Below are 24422 nucleotides of genomic sequence, written 5' to 3'. Positions count from 1 at the left end.
GGCAAAGTCAGAAGCCAAGAGCTCTATCAATGCAAGGAGTAAGTGTAAGGCAAAAAAGTGCTCTTGGTGACCCCCGCCAAAGGACAGCTCTTGCAGGGGTTAATCCATGTAGACTGGGTACAGAGTATAAAATAAGTTAGGATTACTTCTAGGGCTGAAAAGTATAGCCTGGAACTGTGTTTAAGCTGTTGCTCACTTACCTACTTTCATTGCTGGCTGAGACCAACCCAGTCCTACATCTGTGTAGCAAATTCTACTGGCAGAGAGCAAAAGTGACAATAACGCTACCCGGGACTCCTACCTGGTGGGCCTGGCAGTCCTTGAGTGCCTGTGAGGCCAGCAGGTCCTGCAGGTCCAGTGGGACCCTTCATACCTGAAACATCAAATTCACACAGTTACACAGTGAAAGAGCATGCTGTCTTCCAAAATCTACTGCAGGAATGGCCAAAATCAGGCTTCTTTCCTCCCTGAGGGGCTGTTACTGTGTCTGGAGGTTTTCACTTGAAATACTAGTTAAATACCTGGGAATCCTGGCACGCCTGGAACCCCGGGGTCACCCTTCATTCCATTCAGACCTGGACGACCAGGATCCCCCTGAACAGAACAGCTTCACGTTATTCACTCAGCAGTTTCAGAAAAAAAAGAGACAGCAAAGGTGGCTGGGGGTCAAATAAGCAGACATTGGGTCTGTGAACTAGTGCTTTGAAGGGCTGAGGCCATGCATGCTGGTGCTCTCAGAGAGTGCTGTAACACAAAGCGTGCATTGACAGCTCCAGCTCCCATGGGAATATAATGGGGGACATCCTGCCCAGATCTTGGGGGTTAATTAAGGAACAGACCCTCTTACTTGCTACAAGACAGGATGTTAGCTACCACATTTTGGCTTTTATTTTACTATGATAAACTGCATATTCCACGCAAATATACTCCATTTTTATTGCATTTAAAAATAAACTAGGAGGAAAACTCATTTCTTGTCCTACCTGGCGTCCAGTTGGTCCTTGATCTCCCTTTTGACCAGGCAGGCCAGGTGGGCCAGGTGGACCCGGGTTGCCCTTTTCCCCTTTAAGTCCTCCATTGCCTGGTGGCCCTCGTGGACCTTCTGGGCCTGGTGGACCTTAACATTGCAGAACAGATACGCATATATCAGTACATGTCAACCATTCTCCCCAAGTTTGTGCCTTCAGCGTAAAAAAAAAAAAATTAAAGATATTTTGGCTTGACTTCCCAGCTCTATTTCAGTGCTGAATTCAGGATAAACTAAAAGGAAAACGAATAGAGGGATTATTTGCACTACCCAAATCGGGAACCAAGGCTCCTTATCTAGCTGATGAAGAGAAGCAGGTCTTTCCAGAAGGCAGAGCAACTCACCTGCGTTAGAAGCTTACCAGTGACCAGACCGGTGCCTTTAGTAGGAGCCAAGAAACCCAAAATTAGATGGTACAAATATCCCCTCTGCTGACCTGCATTACATTCACCATCTCCTAAGTGCTGTCTTAACAGACTGAATTCCTTTTGAAAGCCAGTCTCAACAATGTAAAACGCTGCTGCTTTTTTGCTCTTAGGATTTTACATACCTATTGAGGAGCCCGGTATATGCTGTCTACTGACTGCTGGGCAGCAGGAAGCCCATCATTCTGCCTTGCCTGAATACTAATCCGAGTTGCAGAAGCTCCCTTGTGTTGAATGACTCTCTGTCCAACTGATTTGTCTATAGTAGAATTACGCTGTGTAAATCCAATAGAGGAACTCAGCTGGTCTTTAAATATTTTTCCTTTGTTACAGCCACATTAACCCAAAGCAAAGCAGTGGATTTAAATGAAACTTAGGTATTTGGAGAACTGAAGGATGAGGCCCCCACCTTTATGACACCATCTAAATAGAGGGTTATAGATGTTGATTTGTGGCAAAACAAACTCTATGCAAGTGCAGCAACAGCTAATAACATTTTACAAGTTAGATCTCATAACTGGATTAACACAGGGATCTCTTTGCAGGACAGTGCTATGACATTCTCCCCTGTAGTACAGCAAATGTAATAACATTTATCAGTGTGCTGGATTTTCAATTCTTCTGCAACCTTGAATGATTTAACATCTCGTTTGACATCCTCATAGTCTATATTCAGTGGATAAATTTGATGAGCTGTAGTTCTGCATGCAAATCTGAGTATAGAATTCCTTCCAAAAATTTTTCTTTTTAAAATCAACAGTGATTTTGTACCAGATTTTCACACATATCCTGTAGCGGTTTCAGCTACACAAAACATCCCATCATGCAAGGATTTTTTGTGTTCATTTTGCTCTTTTATACTGGTCTAGTACTGTACACATGCAAAATAATAACAGGTTACCATCTGAGGCATGCTAATCAAACACATATGATCTGCAGGGTAACCATAGTCCTTAAAAAGATAATCACAGAATTACAGGAAAACATCCGTTTCTCTTACATCAAGTGCAACGCAGTAAAATAAATTGACCGAGTTAAGAGTCTAACCTGGAGGACCTGGAAGGATCAGAGTTCACCAAAGCCCAATGATCGATGTTAGAAGGGTCAGACATCACACAGTACAAAACAAGATTACTAGTTAGAAATAGTACAGATGACAGCATATACACTACACAACAACCCATTTCACCAGCATATTTTGTATTTACAATATAATCCACATGCATGCCTAAAACCATACATGAATACACAGCGATATGTATTTTCAGATACAAGTTATTCTGGTGACTAGGCTCTACTAAGACTAATGTGACACTTTATTTAACAGCAAACTTAAAGCTTTACTAAAGAACGTGTTATTGCTCTAACATTACAGCTGAGGCCTGTGACTGGTTAGTCCTACTCACAGTGGGGTTTGGACTACGTAACCATTTCACTGACAATATTCAACATCGCAGGGCCTGGAGCTTGGCAAATATGCAGGTAAATTGTGAACAACAACTTACTCTTGAGCAAAATTCTGCTTTGAGCAGTGGGGAAAGTGCGATTAACGGAATGACTGATCACCACTAGTCAGGTATGAGCCTCAACTATCTGTGAATACAATTCTAGAGCTGAAAAGTAGGCTTACACCCTCTTCAAAACAGTAAGCAGGACTGACATGGATCAAAAGGGCTGCAAATGCTATAAGCAAAAATACAGCAGATCTTACAAATCTAGAATTTGTTGTCTCTACTGTTGGCATATTTTCTTGATAAAAATACCTCAAGATGCTAATTTTAAGCTTATTTATTATTAAACCTGTTTAAGGTTATTATGGAGAACAGCATATGATAACAGCCTTAGGAGAATCATTCAAATGTCCTCTTTCAAAAGGTAAGATGGTTGTCCCTACCATGCTCCTGAATTAATACATATTTTAGTTCCCGTGCCACTTGAATTTTTCATGTCAGTGAAATGATTTCAGTATATCAACATACCACCATGCAATTTGCAACTAAAAACTACAATAAATACATGTCAGGTTTATCTCAATGCACTATTTCTTACGTATTTGGTAAATTATTTTAAATACTAACTGTAATACAGTTGTTAAAAATAATGACATGGACATTTCATTGTTACTGTTAAGTAAAGTATATTTCACTGTTAAGTTTTGCTATGATTTATAAATCTGTCCTAACTTGTTGATTGTTGAATTCTGGCTGGACACAGTCACAGGGTGGAACTAAACATGAAGCAATTGGTAAGTTCCTCTCAGCATACCCATCACGGTAGCCCTCTGAAATTGTGGTCGCTGCTTGTGTGACCACAGTTTAATTAAAAGGTAAAGCCACATTCATTTTTTTACACAAGTGTGTAAAGCTAGGATTCAAACATCAGGGGCTACCACATTTGCCACCTCACAGTGCTTAGGACAGCACACTAAGAGCTGAAATGTATCCCTTCATTGAATTTTGATGACAGTTCCTTGCTTCCTGAGAGTCATCATAGCAAAACCTAAAGACATCATCATTGTTCAATAGATATACCAAGTCATTTTCAATCTAGACACAGATGTTAAAAATCTTCCCAAGAGCTGGCTTGTGCTACATGCTGATATGCTAAAATTACAATAAGGTTGTGAAAATGTCCGTGCTCTTTCCAATCCTGTTCCACTGCCCTAGCATTAGGGAGGGGAGGGCTGTATGTTCATTTTCATTAAAGACATGTTAAAGGAAGAGCTTTCCTCATTTCCTCTAAATGTGCTGGTGAAGCAAAACAATGGAAATAAGGATTTCTCTGCACTGGAAAGTTACAGTGCTCTAAGTTGGGAATGTAAAGCATCACTGTTGCTCTGTATAAGTTTTCCTACGGACACTGTTGGTATAAGAGAAGCATCTATTTATTTAAGTCACTTCAGAGTGTCCAAAATCAACAGTACCAGGTGTTACAAAAATGAATACTATCATTTGCCCAAGCTTCAAAAAACACAATTATACAGCAAAGACACGGGAGGACAGTGCAATATGCTTTTTAAAAAAAGGTGAAAACCATTGTTTTCGACTGCACTGAGAATAAATATGCTAAAAGAAGTTTCACAGTTGGGGACACTTTACAAAAGCCTTGCAAACCTGGACCCACATGATCTTCCACCATGGGGAGAGAGCAACACTATGTTCTTCCAGTGTCAGTCCTACAACAACATCGAGGCAGAGTCTGAAAGCCAACTCTGAGCTTTTCTTTCCTTTTCTACCACAAATTGAAAGAAATGTCTGAAAAATGACTCAGCATATCTACACTTAGACACTACAAAAGTATATACATTCATTTTCATGCAAAGTTATTATTTTGGAGTTAAGGGGCTAACCTGAGGGACCTGGGAGTAGGGGGTCAGAGGTCACCAAGGTCATCATTAGAACAAGGGGAAAAACATCAAAATTGTTAGAAATACCAACGAGCTAACATATTCAACTAAACCTTTAATTTTAGATTTAGCTCAATATTCCTTTACATACAGTATGCAAAACACCAAACTATTATTATTCATAGCAATGAAAATAGACACGTGGAGTAACAGTAATGTTGTGTTGCCCTGGAAATTGGCTTAATTAGTAAATCAATTAATAAATCTGTCCCAACACCATCTATCAATGTTTGTTTTAGGGGCAACCCAAGTGAAGTCAGAGAGCTACATCATGTTTGATTTCATCACTTTTACGAATCTTAGAATACACCCAGAAGTCAGCAACAAACAGTATATGCACAGAGCTTCTGGTTTTATTTATGTCCCTAGAAGGGGGGTAATTTGACAGCCACACAGCTGCTTTTATGACTAACTGCCTTATGTTGAAAAGTTACAAAATCAGCGTTCCAACAATAGACTGTTATCACTTGAAACAAAAGGCTGGAGTGCTGATTGTACCAGAACTGCAATAATAGTTTGGTTTATCCACATTAGTTCACGCGTAACTGAGCAAAACAAATGCTTCACTTTATACATTGCATGCAACAAAAATGGAAGTAAGAGAAAGAGAGAGAGAGAGAGAGAGAGAACACATTGCTGAGCAGAACCTCACTGGTTGTTTTCCCCTGCCAATGCTCATAAAACTGCACAAAATGAGTCCCACCACCCCTACCTCCCCAGCTGGTTAGAGTCAGTAAGCACCTGATTTATAGCGAGAAGTGTGAACAGGATGAGAAGTTTCATAAAAACACCAATGCCACAGCACAGCACAGAATCTCAGTTGGTAGTTTTATTACACATCAAGAGCTGCTTAGCTGGTTTACTTTTTTTTTAGGGCTTGGAGATATCCTCTGCATAAGAATCTTTTAAAAATGAAAGCCTATACTCTTACGGACCAATCAGCCTCCTGTGCCAAAATTTTAATTGCTGTACCACTCTACATACAGAAAAAAGATCTTTAGAAGATCTTGACATCTAGGATGTCTTAGGCCTTTATTTGGGCACAGTTAAATTACAAGCCCAAGTCCAGCATCCCACCATCTCTTATCCCTTCACTCCTTCTCCCACTTGCCCCAGCTGCAACTCTAACCACAGTGAGCAGAGCTGGGATTACTTGTCCCATACTCCTACCTGCCAGTGAGCAACTAGGCAGAAGAGAACAAGGCCACACGAAAAGTGGATAGCAAATTAGGACTACCAACTTGCTGCAGGGATGCTCCACTGACTGGTTAGAGCCCCTGGGGCACAGCATGGAGTAAGTTCCTCCAGGAGACAGGGGGAAGGCATGCACTTCTTCCACTAACCAAATAGAAAACCAGGAAGAAATTGTGACTAGCTGTGCATTATTAACCACTGGGTTGTTCCACACCAGTCACATAAAAAGCAGGTTTAGGATACAACACAATTCAAGTATTTTTACTAGGACTAAAAGAAAACCTCATTATACTGGCAAACACCACCCCAGTTTTAAGGTGTTATAAATTAAAACCAACTGTTGTTTATAATGACTCATTTTTTAAATGCACAGTTAGGACAGGTGAGTTTATAGCCTACTCTGCACAAGAGAAAAGCTCATACTGCCATTGAGAATAATCAAATATTACTCAATTCCAGTTCTAGTGAAAATATTTTCATAAAATTCCATTTTAAAAATGATTTTCAGTGGGATTGCCTCCTCCTATATCAGAAGCAAGCATGAGGAAAAAGTGAATCTTAAAATCTTTCCAAGTGTGTACTACAAAACTAAACTCTCCCTTGATACCCAAAAATGAACAATATATGTGTAGCAGCTATTTTGCAAATGTACTAACTCAAAACTACCTTTACCCAAACAAATCTCCGAATAACAGAAAAATCTGAGGTCAGAGTTTGAGGGCAATAAACAAAAATGTTACTTCTGCATTAATATGCAAAGAAAAAAAACTGTAATCAACCAATAGCTTGGTTTGAAAGTAGTCTCCTTGAAGGGCAATATCAAGCATGTTAAGTGAGATGAGTCTTATTGGTGGTAAAAGTACTTTTGGACTCAAGATACAGCAATAAGCTTGGGCCAGAGCTGTGACAAGTTCATTAAGGTTTGATTTTTCAAGAGCAGTATCTAAACGCAAATAAACATTCTATAACACAAAATATAAATCAAATTCTAATACCTGCCAGGGAGTTGCTCAGCAATGTTAACTCAGTATAGTGTTTTTTTCATTCCCAGGATTAGTTGGTGCAGGAACAAAATGCAAACATGGAATGGAAAGATGAAAACGGCATGATGGTGCACTGAGTCCATGGGAGCCACGTGACGCAATGGAGCAATGACTTATGTTACATGACACGAAGATGAGGAGGCAGCTATCCAATTTGATCATGCTGTGATGCTAGCGTGAATTTGATTTTCATGACTCTTAAAATGATGGGTTTGTTACTTTTGGTTTTTTGTGCGCGATGACGTTTGCTGATCAGGTGACAATACTGCAAAGGTATCAGGTGTTCAAAAGTCGGTATCGTGCTCGCTAGATGATTACTGTGACAGCATGCGGAGAGTCTCCCGTTTATTAACGCGTTAGATTTTTGCTGCCAGGTATCAGAAATTAATGGAAACTGAGGCTGGTTTATTTTTAGATACTGTTGCTTTTGGCAACAAAATCCTCTGGTTGCCCACAAACATTAAGACCTCTGCCATGAGGCTTGAACTTCTCCATCCCAAATGAACTGAGAAAGTTTAAAGGCTGATAACCTACCAGCAAAATATGAAAGTACTGGCAGATGTTGATAGGTATGGATCATGCTCTTACCTGGCCTTCCTGGAACACCTGGTGGGCCAGGGCTACCTTTAGGACCTTCCAGAGGTGGCCCTGGTAATCCTGGGGGACCTGGTGGACCCTGTAGACCAGGGAATCCTTGGAAACCTGGTTCTCCCTTCAGACCTGGAAGTCCAGGGGGCCCCGGTGGGCCAGGTAAGCCCAGTTCTCCTTTTTGCCCTGTAAAACCAAACAGCCGTGTTTATGAATACTGTTACAAATTGACATGCAAAAAAGTCCACGTCAATTTGCAGAGCCATTTCTTCTCTCACAAATGAAGCTGCTTTGAAAATATAGCTGCTTGCTGTATTTTCAAAAGCAACTTCATTTGTCATCTGTTGTGTGAATGCTTTATTTACCGAGACAAATCAGCAAAGTTTCACACAATGCAGTAGACTATTATCCTGTGTGGATTTATTCTGTCTGCGTAATTGCTAATTTACAAAATTCAGCAGTCAGTAATGAGTGTCTTTATTACTGTGGTTAATTGAAAACAGTCTGCTGAGAAAAAAAAAAATATGTTATTTTAGTTGTTGCTATGGCATTCATTTGTTGCAGAACATACAACATGCCCTTCTTTTTTGGTGTATAGATATATTTTACATTCAACCTTTTAAATGAAGAACAACAGAGAAACTTTACCTGACAATCCTGGGAGTCCTGGAGGTCCTGGGCGCCCAAAACCTGGTAGACCTGAAAAGGAACAGATTCAGTTAATAATGAACATTTAGCTTTCAGGTCTCCAGGAACAGGAATATAAGGTCGAGAACGATGAAAGTGCAGTTCATCTAAATCTCTGATTCCTTGAGACTACCATATAGGAAAAATAGAATAGAGAAAGCAGGGCATCACAATGCACAGTGAAGAGGAGAAAACAAACAGGAAGGATACCTAACCTGGTTCACCCTTCTGACCAGCTGGTCCAGGGATACCATCTCGACCAGGCTGTCCCTTCTCCCCTGAAGGACCAGGAGGGCCAGGACGACCAGTATCACCTAAAAGGGAGACAGAACACATTAGGCACAGTAATGCCTAACCTGCAATAAACAAAAAAGCAACCTCCCCCGCCCTCCCCACCATCTGAATCTGAAGGTGTGACAATGTAATAACAAATTCACAAGGGTATAGTCTTAAAATTAATAGCTTTCTCTCTCTCACTCTCTCTCTCCCCTGACAATTTAGAAAAGGCTTTTAGGCCTGTGACCTTTTAATCAGTTAGTGTTTGCTAAAAATAATATAACGCTCCCCTTTAGGATAAATTAGAATTTTGCTCCTATAAAACCAGGTCAGACCACTGAAGTACTTAACATAAATAAAGCTGGTAAATGCTGAAAGAGTTAACTTCTTGTTTCAATAGCTAGTGATATGACCACGACAGCAGACACAAGCTGTCAAGAGAAAGTTAAAACTTCTTTCTTTTCTGTTTAATTTCAGTGAACTAAGTGTGTGCAATGGTGTTTGAGCATCCCTATACATACAGATGCATTTTCATGATGGTATAAAGATAAGAAGAAAGGAAGTGGCTTCATGTGTTATGTTTTCCACAGAAGCAGCTGACCTTTGCTGCACTGTTCATGCTTACCTACTGGCCCAGGTGGTCCAGGCAGGCCAGGATTACCTGGAGGCCCCTCAATACCTTTTGGTCCTGGAATTCCTGGTGTTCCTGTAAAGTACAGGCATTTCAAACAAATTAAGCACAAAACTGGCTTTTCAGCAGATCTTGAAATGCTATAATCTGAGATGCTCTAAGTAACAAATGAGCTAACTGTATCAAGATACTGTATTTATGCTCATTTTGCAGATTTACAGCTGACCAAGGAGATGAATTATAAAGCAAAGAACATACAGAAACAAAACATACTAGCACAACTGTCCTTTCTGCTACTCCCAAGACACTGTGGGAGTGGAGAGCATTAGCTAACACAACTCCTGCATCCCCTCAGAGCAGATGAAGAATTTCAGAAGGCACTCTTAACTGATGCATTCACACACTTACTCTTGTAGTGACAATTCCAACAGCACAAAGCTTAGAAAGCAGCAGTTTGCTAGAAACTTTGAAAGAAGCTGCAGCCCTCCACCAATTCCCCCCCGTGTTTAGATGTATATACCAATATAAGCAAGAGGGAAAATAAAAAAACCTGTTCAGAATTACCTGGGAATCCAGGAAGGCCCGGTTCTCCTTTTGCACCTGGACTGCCTGGAAATCCAGGCAAACCAGGATTTCCAGCTATACCTTTACTGCCTGGACTACCTGGGTATCCAGGCAAACCAATATCACCCTAGAAAACAGTAAGCAGAAGAAAGAACCCAGTCTTTGTAAGATGGGTAAGCCGTTCTTGCATGTTCCAGATCTTACCATCACGAAAAGGTCACCATTATATTATGCACATTTCACCTTATATCCAGTTAATGTTAACTATCTCGCACAGAAAATTAATTGGAAATAGCAATTACAAAGATTTTAACAGTTTTCCCCTACGATTTTGTATAGAGAGTATCATAGCTTTTCCTCAGAACTGGCCTATATTAAAGAAAAAAGTGTTCTCTCTTCTTTCAGAAGAGACAGATTTTTACCCCGTAATAATGCAGAAGAAAAAAAGAAATCTGTGGAGCCTTAATCATGCAATGTTTTTGCTAAATTAATTGCTGCTCAACATCAACTATAAGGCATCAGTGAAGCCTGCTAGATATCTGTAGGTCTTTTTGTCACTTTTTTGTGGGTGACAGAAAGGATGATGTAGGTAAATGACAGTGCAAATGTTTTATATAGACTTAAAAACTTTAAGCAGCAGTACTTACGATATATCACCTTCTTAGTAATTTATTCTTAAAAGCCTATTGTCTTAATTTTTTTTAGCATTAACTACATAATTAGACATGGGAACAATTATATTAATTGTATAAATCCCTACCAACTACCAAAATGTCAGTGGGTGTCACAGTGCAGACTAGGCCACTAACTGAACCCAACTTGAAAGGTCTGGTAAACAATCTTCTCCTTTAACCAGTTTAAATTACATATAAATATTTTCACCTTTAAAATTAGAAATTTTTGCTCCCACCTGAAAAGAACAAACCCCAGTCAACCCTACTTGTTATTAACATATTTATACACATATTTACAGTTATACATAATATATATTGTTATAGTTAAAAAAAAACAACACAGAATCTAATTTCTTCATGGAATTTTCTATTGAAGAATTTTGTAAATGTACCTTTGGTCCAGGGAGACCAGGAATACCGATGCCTGAAAGACCAGGGTCACCTTTCTCCCCTTTCAATCCAGGAAATCCTGCAGGCCCAGGCTGCCCTGGACGTCCTGTTATTCCTTGGCTGCCTTTAATCCCTGGGGGACCTGTCCAAAAGACAAAATACAAGCTTTATAAATACAGATAAAACTTCTGCAGCACTTTAGAGAAATCACTCAATTGCAGCAACTTAAGTAGAAGGGACTAACAAACTGACTGGCTGGCTTTGCATACCTAATGTGTTTTTATTTTTAAAAACAAATTAAAGCAATTACCTAAAAATCTTTCATGGCTTTTTGCATGACATCTCTAAGCTTTCTTTTTTTATTCTTAATTTACACAAATTAAGTATCTCATTGTAGTATCTAGGCACAATTTAATATTAGAATCCTCAGAAACTGGAATTTTTGTTTCAGCAATCTTTCTAAATAATGGAATTCACTTTCGCCTTCCCCTTTTGCTTGTGTCTGATGTCCGTCTTCTCACAGGTGGGTTTACAGACTGATCTTATTTCTAAACTTTCACAGAGTGGAATCTGAGAAACCAGAAAAGTATGGAAGTTACAAAATGTAGATCGTTCTGCTTCTAGATCCATAAGAACTTTAAAATAATATGTATTTACAATATATTTGCTATTTGCATTTTCTCTTTTAATGGGTATTTCCAACTTCTTACGTACTATTTCAACAAAAATGTATGTAGGGCTTTATGTATTCCTCATCTGCATTGCCATTTAAATATGTTATTAGATACTGTGCACAAGGAGATCCACCTTTCTACTATGCAAAGGAAAACACTGGCAAAAATGAAGTAAAATACAAGCACAGAAACTAACCTGGAAGGCCCATCTCTCCCATGGCACCTTTTAACCCTGGAGGTCCTGGAGGTCCTGGCTGCCCAGGAAGCCCTGTGTCTCCCTTGACGCCTAGGAAAGTTGTGTTTTTAGTTGATTAATGGCAATAATTAAAAGTTTCTGATATTCATGCATTCTCATATGAATATGCTTGTCATCTAATTACAAAGGCAATGGATTTGGAGTTGCTTTAGGCCTCATACTGCTCCTATATGCTTTTTCACATCCATTTGTAGTGAAATATTAAACAACTTCCATTTGTTACGAGTCAAGATTTGATCAGGGCAACTTCTTCTTTGTTTTGAAGATTAGTCTAATGAAATGGGTCAAATCTCAGTCCATGTTTTAGTAACCATCTGAAAAAAATTTAGTACTGGTGTGACTTGGTCTCTCGTGAGTTGTTCTGCAGAACATTTCTCATCTGCAATAGGTATTCAATAGCTTCTATTACAGAATTAAATGTGACCTACAATGCTCAAACTAGTTTGAGCCTGGATAGTTAAAAAAATTCCCCCAGCCCAAGAAGATATTTAGAGCAAGACCTACATTAGACATAGCGAGCAAAGATTCAAGATTTCAGATAAATTGTTATAGCTGTAGGAAGAAGCAGTGCAAAACAGAATTTGTTTCCTTGATCCTGGCAATTCTTTAAAGCAAAGATGTGACATCCAGACAGCCTTTACAAAACATTCATTTGGCCATTTGCAAAGTATGAGTATAATGACTAACAATATAAGAAATAAACATATGAAACACACAAGTCCTGTTGGCAGATCCTACAGTCATGTTGCTTGCTTAAGCAGCAAGCACTTTTCCAGGCGTCCGAAAAGCTATCCTAATCTTCGATGGGACCAGCTTAAAACGGCTTTTGGGTCTGTTTGAAGGAAAGAGCTCAAATGCTGTTTGGATAATGATTTTAAATGTCCCAAAACTGCACTGTAGCTTTAAGTGTAAATCCCTAGGCTTTGCTTAGATATGCCTGGATTAACATCCCAATCCCATGAGATAAACACACATGCAAATTTTTACACATCAAACCTGTCCATCTGAGGCCTCATTTACTCACCTGGCAATCCTGGCACACCTGGTGGGCCACTAAGTCCCGGTGGGCCTGGGTCACCTGGGAGACCTTGATAACCTTTCTGTCCTGATAAACCAGGAATACCTCAAAGGAAAAAGATACGGTTTTTTTATTACTACTATTGTTACTACTGTATGTTTTCTTTTACCTTAAGAGATCAGATGCAGCTATAAGTGAATAAAAATCCAAATAGGGATTTTTCTTCAGTAAATGTAATTCCCCCTACCTTAGCGAAGTGAAGTATCACAGAACACAAAATATTGCTTCTGGAAAGTTTAAAATTACTGCAGAACAGGAACAATATAAGTAAGTAGAGGGAAAAAGTAACTTTATGACTAATGGCAATATACTTCACTCAGAAAGAACTGTCTTTTTGGATGAGCAGACTCCAGGCTAACCTCTCTATATTCATCCAGATTATTTTTATACATGTTTAATTACATTGCTACACCATAAGTACTTTGGGACTGATATATTATAGAAAGTAATGCAGGTATTTTAGCAGATTTTTACAAATTCTATGTGGTTATTATCCCATACAATAACTTCGTGCTGCCCTGCAGGCATAGTTAAATCTGCCCTCTCCAGCTCTTACTTAACAGAGGGGAAAAAAAAGAAAGCAAAAAAAGGTAAGTGTCTTAGGATCCTACCTAGGCTGCACAGAAATTAATACAATAGATAAAGTAGCACAATAATGGCTGGGCCAACACTAGAGAAAGGCATTCTGGTTCTCTCTAGAGTAGACTATTTTTACTCTTCTCAAGACTAAATTAGAGTTCAAAGGAGACATCAGAACCCTTGGAGAGGGAGGAGGGGGAAGAAGCAAGTGAGAAAGAGAGAAAACAGACTCGAGTGAACTGAGAAAACCTTCCAGGCTGCCAGCTTCCCAAGAAGCAGCACACACAGGGATAACATTTAGCTCAGGGGAGGGTAAGCTTACAGAGATACCCAAAGTGAGAATCTAGAGGTGATGCACGAGCAGATGATCTGTGCAATTCCGTCCTACAAGGCAAAGGCCCAAGGGCGTTGAGACAGCAGGAATGCAGCCAGCACAGCAGCCATGACAACTATCTCTCATCATGCTTAGGAATAACACCTCAAAGACTGAATTGTAATCCTGCTGAAAGCACGTTAGTGCCGTTACAATATTGCCATATGCCAAATAATTGTAACAGTTAATGAGCAAGGACATTGCAAACTAACCATACAGAGTGACTTGGTCATAGAAGCACTTAAAAAAAAAGCCTAAAATAAGAGAACCTTAAGCCACCTCCATATTCTGAGTTTATTTTTTTCTGTAAGAAAGAACGAACTATAATGGACTCAGTTACAGGTCACTGTTACCTGTAGAGGACAAACCACCTCCCCAGATCCACATGCAAAGTTCTGTACCTGGAACACCTGGCTCGCCTTTTTCTCCTTTTGCTCCTAGCTGTTTCGGATCAACTTTTCCAGGTGGACCTGGCAGGCCTGCTTCACCTTTGATGCCTTTCTGTCCTACCAGTCCAGGAGGCCCTGGTGGACCAGGTAATCCAGTATTGCCTACAGTAGGTACAGAAAAGAAAAGGGAAAAAAATACAATCCTTAGGTAGGCTAATATATTTATAATGCTTTTTCTTATACAGGGAGTCCATGATTTACTAATGAAGTTGGAATTCACTAAATGATCAGTTAGTTTATGCAAAGTTCTCCACAGCATCTTAAGCCCTGGAACAAAGCTGAGTGAGCGGACTGCATGGGGATGTCTGTATGCTGCAGTCTGTCAGCTCTGGCCAGCCCAGCTCAGAGGAAGCAGCTGTCTGTATGACCCACGTTGAGAGAGTTCCCAGAGCCCCACTGCACTGTTGCCACTAGCACAGAGGAGTTGCAACAGCTACAGCAGCTTTGGATTCACAGCCTCCTCGTTCTCGGGAGATGAGTGGGTTTTTCTGCTACCAGCCTCTTTCAAAATTCATCTCCAACAAGTGGGTTGGGAAAATGTAGATGGAATAGTTTCTCTGTGATACCTATAGAGCTGATTCTGGATGACTCCATAACCTAAAGCTACTGATTTTCTTCTTTCTGCTCCTTAAAGCAGACTTTACAACATACTTTAGAAATATTGCCCTACTTCCGTGCCATCAATCCAAAGGTAATGTTTTAAAAATAGCTAACATTTCATGACATCAACTAAAAAAAGAGTGACTGAATGCTATGGCTTAAAACTGCAAAGCAATTCTGAACACCAGCACTGCTAAAAGATGATAACCTAAGCAGATCCCAGTAATGAAGATCTAGATGTTAGTATTACAAAGCCTCTTTCCACACAGGACATGGAAAACAGCATTCTGTATAGTATTCAGGGGCAGAAAAACCAAAAATTACCTTTCAAGCCAGGCAGGCCACTTCTTCCAGGAGTTCCTGGTGGCCCTGGAGGACCAGGAGCTCCCATGACGCCCATCTCGCCTTTGGCACCTAAACGCATTGAATCACCATTGTAATTCTGAACAAGAACTCAAAACCTGTAAGTATCTAACTTTTACTTCCCTGCATCTATATAGTATTTATTAACCAGCACACGCACATAAAGCCTGTTTTAAGGGAATTACAAGCACTCAGTTCTTGTATAGATCTAAATCAGACAAAATGACACTTGGAAATTGTGCCAAATTTTCCACAGTTAAGTCCTGGGGAGAAAATGTGCAGTGCACTGTTCTTTTTGGTAGAAAGCATATTTATACCTCCAATAAGTTTAGTTCCCTGGTTTGAAACATAAATATTTGTTTGAAAGCAAATGTGAATTTATTGAAAGCCAAAAAGATAATTAGGAACACACTACTTTTAGTATCTTTTGTATCGCCCCCTCTATCCGAAGACAGACTCTCAAGATTCACTTTTGAGATTTCTGTTCCAGAGGGTGAAACAGACTATCTTAACTGAGTAGTCTAACACATAGAATAAGGAAATTAATATTGAAAACTATGTGTTGGAACCAATTGATAGCATTTGTAATTATTTCCTTTAAACAAATTCTATTTCTAAATTGTAGCAGTGACCAGAAAAAAATAATCACAAAATAAATTAGAAAAGTGTCATAACTATGATGATAAAAGTCACGTTTGAAACTGATGAAACAGAATAACATGGAAAATATTTCAGATCAAGTTACAGGGAAGAGTGGAGAGGTGACAAGGATTTTAATGCAACAAATTTTGTAATTTTTTTTTTTTAAAAAGTATGAGATGTAATGGTTACATGTATCCAACTTTAAATGGATAGGATAAACATTGAAGCTCATTAAGCTGGCATGCCTAAGCATAAAGAGCATCCAGCTGTAACTACTGTTTGGTCTTTGTCCACAGGTAAAAAAAATGTGAACTTACCTGGAAATCCAGGTATTCCATCCCGGCCAGGTGGTCCAGGTGAACCCTGAGGCCCTGGGAGACCAGGGGGTCCTGGGTATCCTGGAGCTCCTTGGTCACCTGGAGGACCAGGAACGTCGAAGCCTGGAGGACCTGGATCTCCTTTCTCCCCTGGTATGCCTTGCAACCCTAGATAATGTTGTTAAGACACAACCTTTTAGCAAAAAGTAAGGCAAGGATGAGATCTGTGTGTCTCTGGGCGTAGTACTGTAGGAATAGCTAAGTTTTATCTGCAGTCCATTCCTAGCACTGATTAAAATCCTACAATTCTTCTAAAGCCATTTATTTTTTAATGGTTTCCAGGTGTGAAAAGGCCATATTCTCCTGAAGAGAAGCATTATTAAAATTTTACCAAGTTGTAGCAAATGCAGTTCAAAAAAATCTCAAAAGGAAAATAACAACTCTCTTCAACAACCCTTTCAGTCTCATTAATAAAACAAAAAGCCAAGATTGATTAGACTGCTTTGTATTTTATCATGAAGTATTGAGATTCTTACAAGCATATTTTCATTAATGATTCCATTCTACTACGTTCTAAGATAACGTCAGCTGAATATTTCTGAAGGATAGCAAAATTCTGCATTGCATTACATTTCCCTGAATGAAAAATGTGAATTGTCAAAATATGCTTAAGATTGTTTAATGCTAATGATACTGAGCTCGAGGCACTGCTGAAGCAAGCAGACAGCTTGTTTCCCTCCAGTGCACTGTATCAGTGAAGATGCTTACTCTGGAAATGTAGCTGACAAAAAAGGATTATTCTTAAATCTGAAGTTAAGATAAGGCTTTGGTAAAGAAACCACAGTACCTGGGGAACCTGAGGTTCAAAAGCCAACGAGTTAGAGCTCATCAGGAAGTTGAGACAGGTAGCAGTTAAGGAGTTGTAATAGTCGTTAAATTAGGAAACAAAACAAAGCACATACAGATTAGAACAAAGAAAAAAATCTACCCTAAAGTTACCGAAAACAGATCTAAGTACAAAGAATACAACACTAATGCAGTTAGGAGAAACCACACTGCAAGGAAACTTGGAGGTCTTTTTCAAAGTGCAGCCACCACTGTATGCAGAAACAAGAAACTCCGTGAGATATTTTCAAATATTGATGGTACATTTCAAAAATAAAATTATTTTTCCCTCTCTCCCTTGTCTAGTATTCTCTTCACAACTGTGGAACAAACTTTTTTCTGAACTGTTTCTTACACAAAACTGTCATTACCAGATACTGGCTTGGACACCTTCTGAACACCAGAGTACATCCTACCAATCAGCTTCTTGTTGACCTGCATCACATTCTGGTAAATCCCTTCAAACAGGGATTTTCAAAAAGATGCTGCTTCTTTATAACATAAAAAACCTCTAAATAATGTTTTTTTCCATTCTTCTAGTTCTATTATGCAAATTTACATTGTTACAGCTACAGAGACAGTATATTGCATGTTACATGCCCTAGCATCATCTGCTGAGATTATGACACCACCACGCCAAAACCTCATAAATAACTACATAACTCTGTAACGGTGACTCCCACGCTTGGCTGCAGGAACAACCTTAGGAGCGATGTCGTGATGTGTTCTTTGCACACTAAAAAGGCAGACCAAGTTTTCTTAACTGCATAGGCTGTAGACTTCCATTTATTTAATGACAAGCATGCTCCTCTTTGGCAGCAGCTTCTCACTGCATTAAACTATGGTGTCATGTGCCTGGAACTGCTTCCTTTGCAGAGAAAAAACAGTACGAGAGGATGGATAGGGTATGCACATGCTCTGTGTTTAAGGGGTCTCTATCAGCAGGTGGGGGGAAAAAAAAAAAAAAAGGGAAAATAGTATATAACCCAGTAATAGGACAAACTCCATATCTAGAATGGTAAAGATACTTTCTCAATTAGAAATTCATTCTAATTAAATTTCTGGTTCTCAAAAATGTAACTGTATCATAATTAGAGCAATATAGACAACACAATAAATTCTAAAGTAATTTGTTACATATTCAAAAAAAGAAGAATGTTGAGTTACTGCAAACTGTTTGAAGAAATGGTGGTGCAGAGAAAGGAAATTCTGAACAGGGAAATCCTTTCAAGAATTTTCCAAATTACCTGAAAAACAGAGCCCCAGAAACTTTACCCTAATGTTGCATAAAGGAACAGAATCAAAACAGCCTAGTAAAACAAACAAGGGATGGGAGATGGGAATGTAAGGCATTCTGCACAGAACAGAGAAATAGCAGTGCCAAGGGAAATAACAAGGACTTCTCAAGCGGGACCTTCAACCATGCACTGGATTTCAGAGCCACCATGCTGTTAGTAGCCACAATGACTAGTCAGTACAGACATGAAGAGCAAAAATATAAGCATTTCAAAGCCACCAACTCTAGTAATAATTGTGCATTTGTCAAAATTGGCATTTTGCAGAATAAATCAGTAATCACATGAAATCAAATCCTGGTTAACAGCAGAAGAGACATTACAGGATGACAAAAGAACATGCATTGGATGAAACATTCAAACCCATACTAACACATCCCACCCCAAATACACAGCTGTGTTACCTTCTGTTTCAGTTCAGCCTCAAGTGCAACCATAGGTTGAGGACGGTACAGTAAGCACAGTAAGCCAGGCAGAGGACCCACCTGCTGGCTCAGGGAACTTCTGTGCACATTTTCCAGATCCCTTCAGTCCCTAGCTCTTAACACTGGACACATTCAAGGCTTGTGCAGCGACCACACATTCCTTTCCCCACTGGGAAACTTGTGAAAAAATATACTTAAACATGGCCTACACTCTATGTATGTGAATAGAACTTGAACTCCATGGGCCTGCTTACTCAAGTACTTGCCTATCTTCTAGTCTAGCACTTTGCTAAATCTCAGCTCACAGTTCATAAAGATCAGAATACGATCAACCAATGTGTGACCCATGGTTTTACAGTTGGCCATGAATTTTTCAGCATGCGTTGTGAACAATGCCAATCCCAGTGCTGGTGTACAAACACGTTCAAAAAGTGTAGCTCACAAACATGCAGTGTAAACAGTCACACAGGCATGGCAAGAACCAGGTGGGTTTTGAAGTGTTTCAGCAGCCAGGCATGCTCAAGTCCACAGAGAACGTTCTTGCTGTGGTAACTGCCACACACTTGCAACATCAGGAGCTGGTGCACAGCAAGCCCGTTCACTGAATGAAGGGGAAAAGGAATTTCCCTAAACAAACTTTGTGAATAGAATGATGTGCATGCATGCACATGTACCCTTTGTGTACAGAGATGGAACAAGTTCATATCTTCATCAGTCACCAGTCATTTTAGACAAAGACAATCAAATTCCCTTCAGAGACATATTCCTAATTATCAATATCCTTAGATTCCACTTTGTCAATCTACTTTAAACCTATCAGGACTCCTAAAACGTGTTGGTTTTGTAGAAAAAAAAAAGTGTGTGAGTGAATCAGGAACCCCAGAACTCAGAGGTTTCTGTAAGAGGAATTCTAAAGCTCTTTTCCAGGTGTGCTTATGACAAGATGAATGTGTATGACCTCTTTTACTGACAGGCTTTTGTTAAAACAGTATCAAATCACTACTTGGAGAACATTTTCTCCTCTACAAAATAATGAGCCAGCTAGTTTGGAATACTCATGCTTTCTTCCTTTCCACATTAACTGCATTAAATTGTGCTTCAGCTTCCATTCGGAAAAAAAAAGGTGCCTAGCCATGTCAGTGAGAGCCTGAATTACTCCCTTGATTTTGCACTCACCATGTAAGTAGAGGAAGGACAAAGAGCATTGTATAGGGGATTGAGTTTGTCTGCTTTTTTCCCAAATCAGAAATTAATTTTCTGGATAATAACGTAAAAAATTTATTTAAAAATACTTCTCACCCAGTGAATTTGGAATAGTTTGATAAGCTAGAAAACTGCTTTGCAATTTAAGAACCATCTTGCTATTTGAAAGCAATGTAATGACAGCACAATACAGGCAGCTAAAGGCAGCTTTCCTCCTCTTTTCTATCCCCAGAACCTGTGCACTGACATCGTGCTCCCTTCTGTCTTCTCCTGAGGAGTATTGCGATAAACCCCTTCACGAGATTTTGTCACTATCTGTGCACAACACTTTCTAGAATTTCTGCCGAGGCTCCAAGTCTTCTCTCCAAAGTGGGCTTTTACACCCTTGAGACCTCTCTAAGTTGTGCAAAAGGCAGGGCTGAATGTAATTCCACTTCTGATTTCAGTAAAAAACATGACATACCAAGTTTTGCCTGCTTGACTGGCAAAACAGCCAAGCTAATGGACATGAAGTCTCTATCTTTCCTTGCCTATCTGTTCAGTGGGACCTTCAGTGTCCTGTGTACCTGCTTGGTGTATGCCAGAAATAACCTAAGGGTACAAGTCATGTGAGTTTTACCTGGGGGGCCAACAGGACCCGGAGGTCCTGGAGATCCAGGTGGACCTTGACCACCAATGCCAGGGATGCCTGGTGGGCCTGGGAGTCCCGGTGGTCCACTTGGTCCAGGGTCACCTAGAAGAACACTCTTAAAGTTAGTTAAATAGTGAACTCAGTTCAGAGATACTTGCTTTCAGAATCATAGTGCCTGCACGTTGTACTTGGAATCTTGTCCTTGCATGCAGACAAATATGGATCTGACACAGGAAAAAAAACACACTTCAGAGGCTATTTCTGAAAGCCAGAGATTTGTCCTCAGTCTGTATGGAATGCATGCAGTTTACATTTCTAGGCTATACAGAGACATGTTATTGCATCATAATCCACATCAACCTCAACAGATGCTCTGTAGTTCCATATAGACAATGATTCACAGCAGGAATTCATGAATTGCTAACCCTCTGCATGTTGAAGCACAGTGCATCTAAATGACAATTATTCTATTGAAAAAGTTTTACCCCCAAGTTAACGTGGTTTGCCTTTAGAACACAGACTTTCAGACACTGACCCACAGGTTGGTATTTACTCCCTTGCTTGCTTGTCTTTTGAGAACACAAGCTTCCATTTGCACAAGTGTGTCTGATTTGGAAAAATGGACCCAGAAGTAACTGCTCTAAAGTCAGCACTCCTTGTATTTAACTGCCAAATGACTTCCAGCACAAGTTCAATAGGGAACAGAAAAGGGGAGAGTTCTCCATACCTTTGGGCCCTGGAGTTCCATCAAAACCTGCCCGTCCTGGTAGACCAGGGTTTCCTGGGAAGCCAGGATCACCTTTAGGTCCTTGAACTCCTTTTGTGCCGGGAGGTCCTGGGGGTCCAGGTGGTCCTGGAACTCCAAATCCACGATCCCCCTGTAACAAATTACCATTTTTTTTAAAAGGGGTTTTTCTAAGTTTAACCTCGACTAAAAATCTTAAAGTAGCAAAGAAAAAACACCCACCATCTTAGAGTTCAATTTCTTTTTTCCTACCCTCACTCAAACCTGAAGTAGAGAACACGACTTCCTCGCCATCAAAAGCTGACAAGAAGTGAAATCCTCCCCACTAACTTCCCACTGATGCAGAAGAACCTCTAAGAAAGCGAAGTTTTCTATTAAACAAGCAAACACAGACCTTCTGTCCTGGGAAACCAGGTGGTCCAGGAGGTCCATCTAGACCAGGGCGACCTGGAGTTCCTGGAGCTCCGGGAGGGCCTGGAGTCCCTGGGAAACCTACACATGACATGGAGGTTAGAGCAGCAGAGGAGAGGACACCAGAGAGCATTAGAACAACTCTTCCAGAAATGTTTAGGGCCCATGGAAAGTAATCTCTGAAAAGAGGTTCTGTGCTAGCTCAAGCATATTTGAGAGGTACCCGTTTGGCTGAGATAACTTTTGAGTACACAGTCTTTGCCACAGAGGATTTATGGGACTCCTTTCCCCATGCTGTGCACTCTAACAAAAATTACAAACAGTTCACATCAGAAACATTAACATCTTGAGGCAGCATTTGGAGATCATTTATTGATTCAAGCTCAAACATTCATCATTTCCCAAAGCTTTACCCATTTACTTTTGTGTCCTTGGTTTACTGAAAAATGTAAGCTACCGTGAAAGAGCAGGACAGTGAACAGAGGAATAAGAGCTCAGCAGGTTTTTTCCCTGATACTTCTGAAACTATTATAAAGATGTATAAATTCAAGACAAACATTTTTTGAAGGATTCTAGGGACAGAAATTAAATCACTAGGAAAAAGAGAAGAGACACAACCCTCTGTGTCCCCTCTTCCAGCCAGTACAATACAGTAACATGGGTGCAAACATACCTTTTGGGCCTGGTGGACCTGGAAGTCCAATGCCAGGAATACCTGGCTCTCCCTTTGCACCTGGTATGCCTGATAAGCCACGCTGACCTGGCTGACCAGGATCTCCTGTAAAAAAAGAAAATCAACATAGTTATAAAGAATCAGTCAGAACAAAAAGCTCTTAAAATTCCCTGGATATCTAGTTGCTGCTTTACCTGGAAGACCTGGGTCACCGTTTCTTCCTGGAGGACCAGGGGGGCCAGGAACTCCTGGTTCTGTAATAGTCTGGCCAGGGTCACCTTTTGGACCTAAAACCAAAAAGAAGAAATATATATCCCTCAGTAGGAGCTTCTTTTCTGTTTTCCTTTGAGCAGGAAAAGATGCTAGCCACGTCTCAAGCTTACAAAGAACTTGAACCCCAGCAATACTTTACCCAATAGGCTATCCACCCCTGAGCCCCACACAGCACTTATAGGCTTAGAAGCATTGTTTAATGTTGACAGTTTTCTTGAAATGTTATTTTTTTAGCTTCCTCCTAGGTACCATCATGTGAATAGTATTTTCCGTAGCTGACACCAGCACAACTTGATCAGGATCTGTGTAGTCAGCAAGAAAGTAACAAAAGCAAACTTGTTCAAAGCAAACCCTTGTTTTCAAAAACTGTTGTAGTTGCAGTACTATTAACCCTAAGCCAGATGGTAGTTACAATGCAGTCCCACTACAGTCAGTCGAGAAGGAGAAGCTTTTCTAGAGGTCAGAGCAGAAGGGTGAGTCATGTGCCTATATAGTAACATAGCATAAATTCTGCTCACTTTGCGATTCTGTGATGACCTTCAGTAAGGGAGCTTATAAATGCTAGGTCTTACAACACCTTTGGGAAAAGCTTAAAAGCAGTATTAAATTCTGAGAACTGTCTCTGGAGCAAAAGGACAAAACTTGATTTTACAGCTTTTGTTCAATAGCACATAGAGACCAACTCACCAGGAACTCCAGGAGGCCCTGGACGGCCTGATACACCTTGGATGCCCTTTTCACCAGGTAAACCTTGTGGACCAAAACCAGGAGGTCCAGGAAGTCCTTTCTCTCCAGGAAGACCTGGTATTCCTGGATCACCTGGAATACCCATTTCTCCTTTGAATGCAACACTGCCCTGAAAAAAGGAGGAGCAGGATGGGAAAGAGAAACATGTATTTACTAGCAAAGGAGTAAAGTGTTTCACTGCTTCTGTTTTGAAACTCTTTGGCAGTTTCCATCCTTCTATCTCTCAAGGCCATTAGCTGCCTACATCTTACTAACGTGATAGAAATAAGGTCGAAACTTGGCTACTTAATTGTTCACGCTGCATAGGTGAAATGTGAAATGTAGACAATGGCAGAATGGATCACCTTACACTACCCAAGAGAAGTCTCAGCTTATTTTTAGAGGCATAGACAGATTCAGGGAGTACCTCTGTATATCATCACTAGATTGGCATCTACAGAACAGAATAACTGCATCAGTCACATTCAGAAAAAAGTGTATTTGCCAGTTGTCTTATCTGCACTATGTCAAATGCATCCAGGACTTCCCAAAACATCTGTCCCATCAAAGACAGCATAAAATGGAACTCACAGGTTCCCCTTTAGGGCCAGGTAGACCTGGTAGTCCATCTCGTCCAGGAGTGCCATCTATGCCAGGAAGACCTGGAGGTCCTGGGAAGCCAGGGTCTCCTTTGTCACCTTTCATTCTTGGAACAGTCAGGACATCCCCTGGGTCTCCTTTAGGACCAGGTCTCCCAGGAGGACCTGGGGATCCTGGGAATCCCTGAGGGGGAAGGAAAAAAAAAAAAAAGGCATTTCAGTTTTTCTTTCACTCCCTTTCTCAGTTTGGCACAATATAAGAATTATGCATTCGAGCTAGTTATGGCTAAAAAAGAATGAGACAAGAATTCATATCTACT

The 24422-nt window shown here is 40.2% G+C and overlaps 1 protein-coding gene across 1 annotated transcript in view; it reads right to left on the bottom strand.

The window, feature by feature from the left end:
- Positions 1 to 24422, bottom strand: part of COL4A5 (collagen type IV alpha 5 chain) — a 78666-nt gene that overhangs the window by 5436 nt on the left and 48808 nt on the right. The window contains exons 24-44 of the mRNA XM_068411753.1: positions 24095 to 24286; positions 23465 to 23633; positions 22699 to 22791; positions 22505 to 22609; positions 21815 to 21912; positions 21403 to 21553; positions 20664 to 20777; positions 16237 to 16404; positions 15239 to 15328; positions 14267 to 14416; positions 12860 to 12958; positions 11776 to 11865; positions 10908 to 11047; positions 9842 to 9968; positions 9272 to 9352; positions 8586 to 8684; positions 8332 to 8382; positions 7684 to 7869; positions 984 to 1117; positions 522 to 594; positions 302 to 373 (exon numbers count right to left, since the gene is read on the bottom strand). Coding sequence (XP_068267854.1) covers positions 302 to 373; positions 522 to 594; positions 984 to 1117; positions 7684 to 7869; positions 8332 to 8382; positions 8586 to 8684; positions 9272 to 9352; positions 9842 to 9968; positions 10908 to 11047; positions 11776 to 11865; positions 12860 to 12958; positions 14267 to 14416; positions 15239 to 15328; positions 16237 to 16404; positions 20664 to 20777; positions 21403 to 21553; positions 21815 to 21912; positions 22505 to 22609; positions 22699 to 22791; positions 23465 to 23633; positions 24095 to 24286 — 2482 coding nt within the window. The remainder of the gene's footprint in view (positions 1 to 301; positions 374 to 521; positions 595 to 983; positions 1118 to 7683; positions 7870 to 8331; positions 8383 to 8585; positions 8685 to 9271; positions 9353 to 9841; positions 9969 to 10907; positions 11048 to 11775; positions 11866 to 12859; positions 12959 to 14266; positions 14417 to 15238; positions 15329 to 16236; positions 16405 to 20663; positions 20778 to 21402; positions 21554 to 21814; positions 21913 to 22504; positions 22610 to 22698; positions 22792 to 23464; positions 23634 to 24094; positions 24287 to 24422) is intronic.

Source organism: Nyctibius grandis, chromosome 13 (assembly GCF_013368605.1).
Source record: "Nyctibius grandis isolate bNycGra1 chromosome 13, bNycGra1.pri, whole genome shotgun sequence".
Lineage (NCBI taxonomy): Eukaryota > Metazoa > Chordata > Aves > Nyctibiiformes > Nyctibiidae > Nyctibius > Nyctibius grandis.
This window is presented reverse-complemented; position numbering and strand designations above follow the sequence as displayed.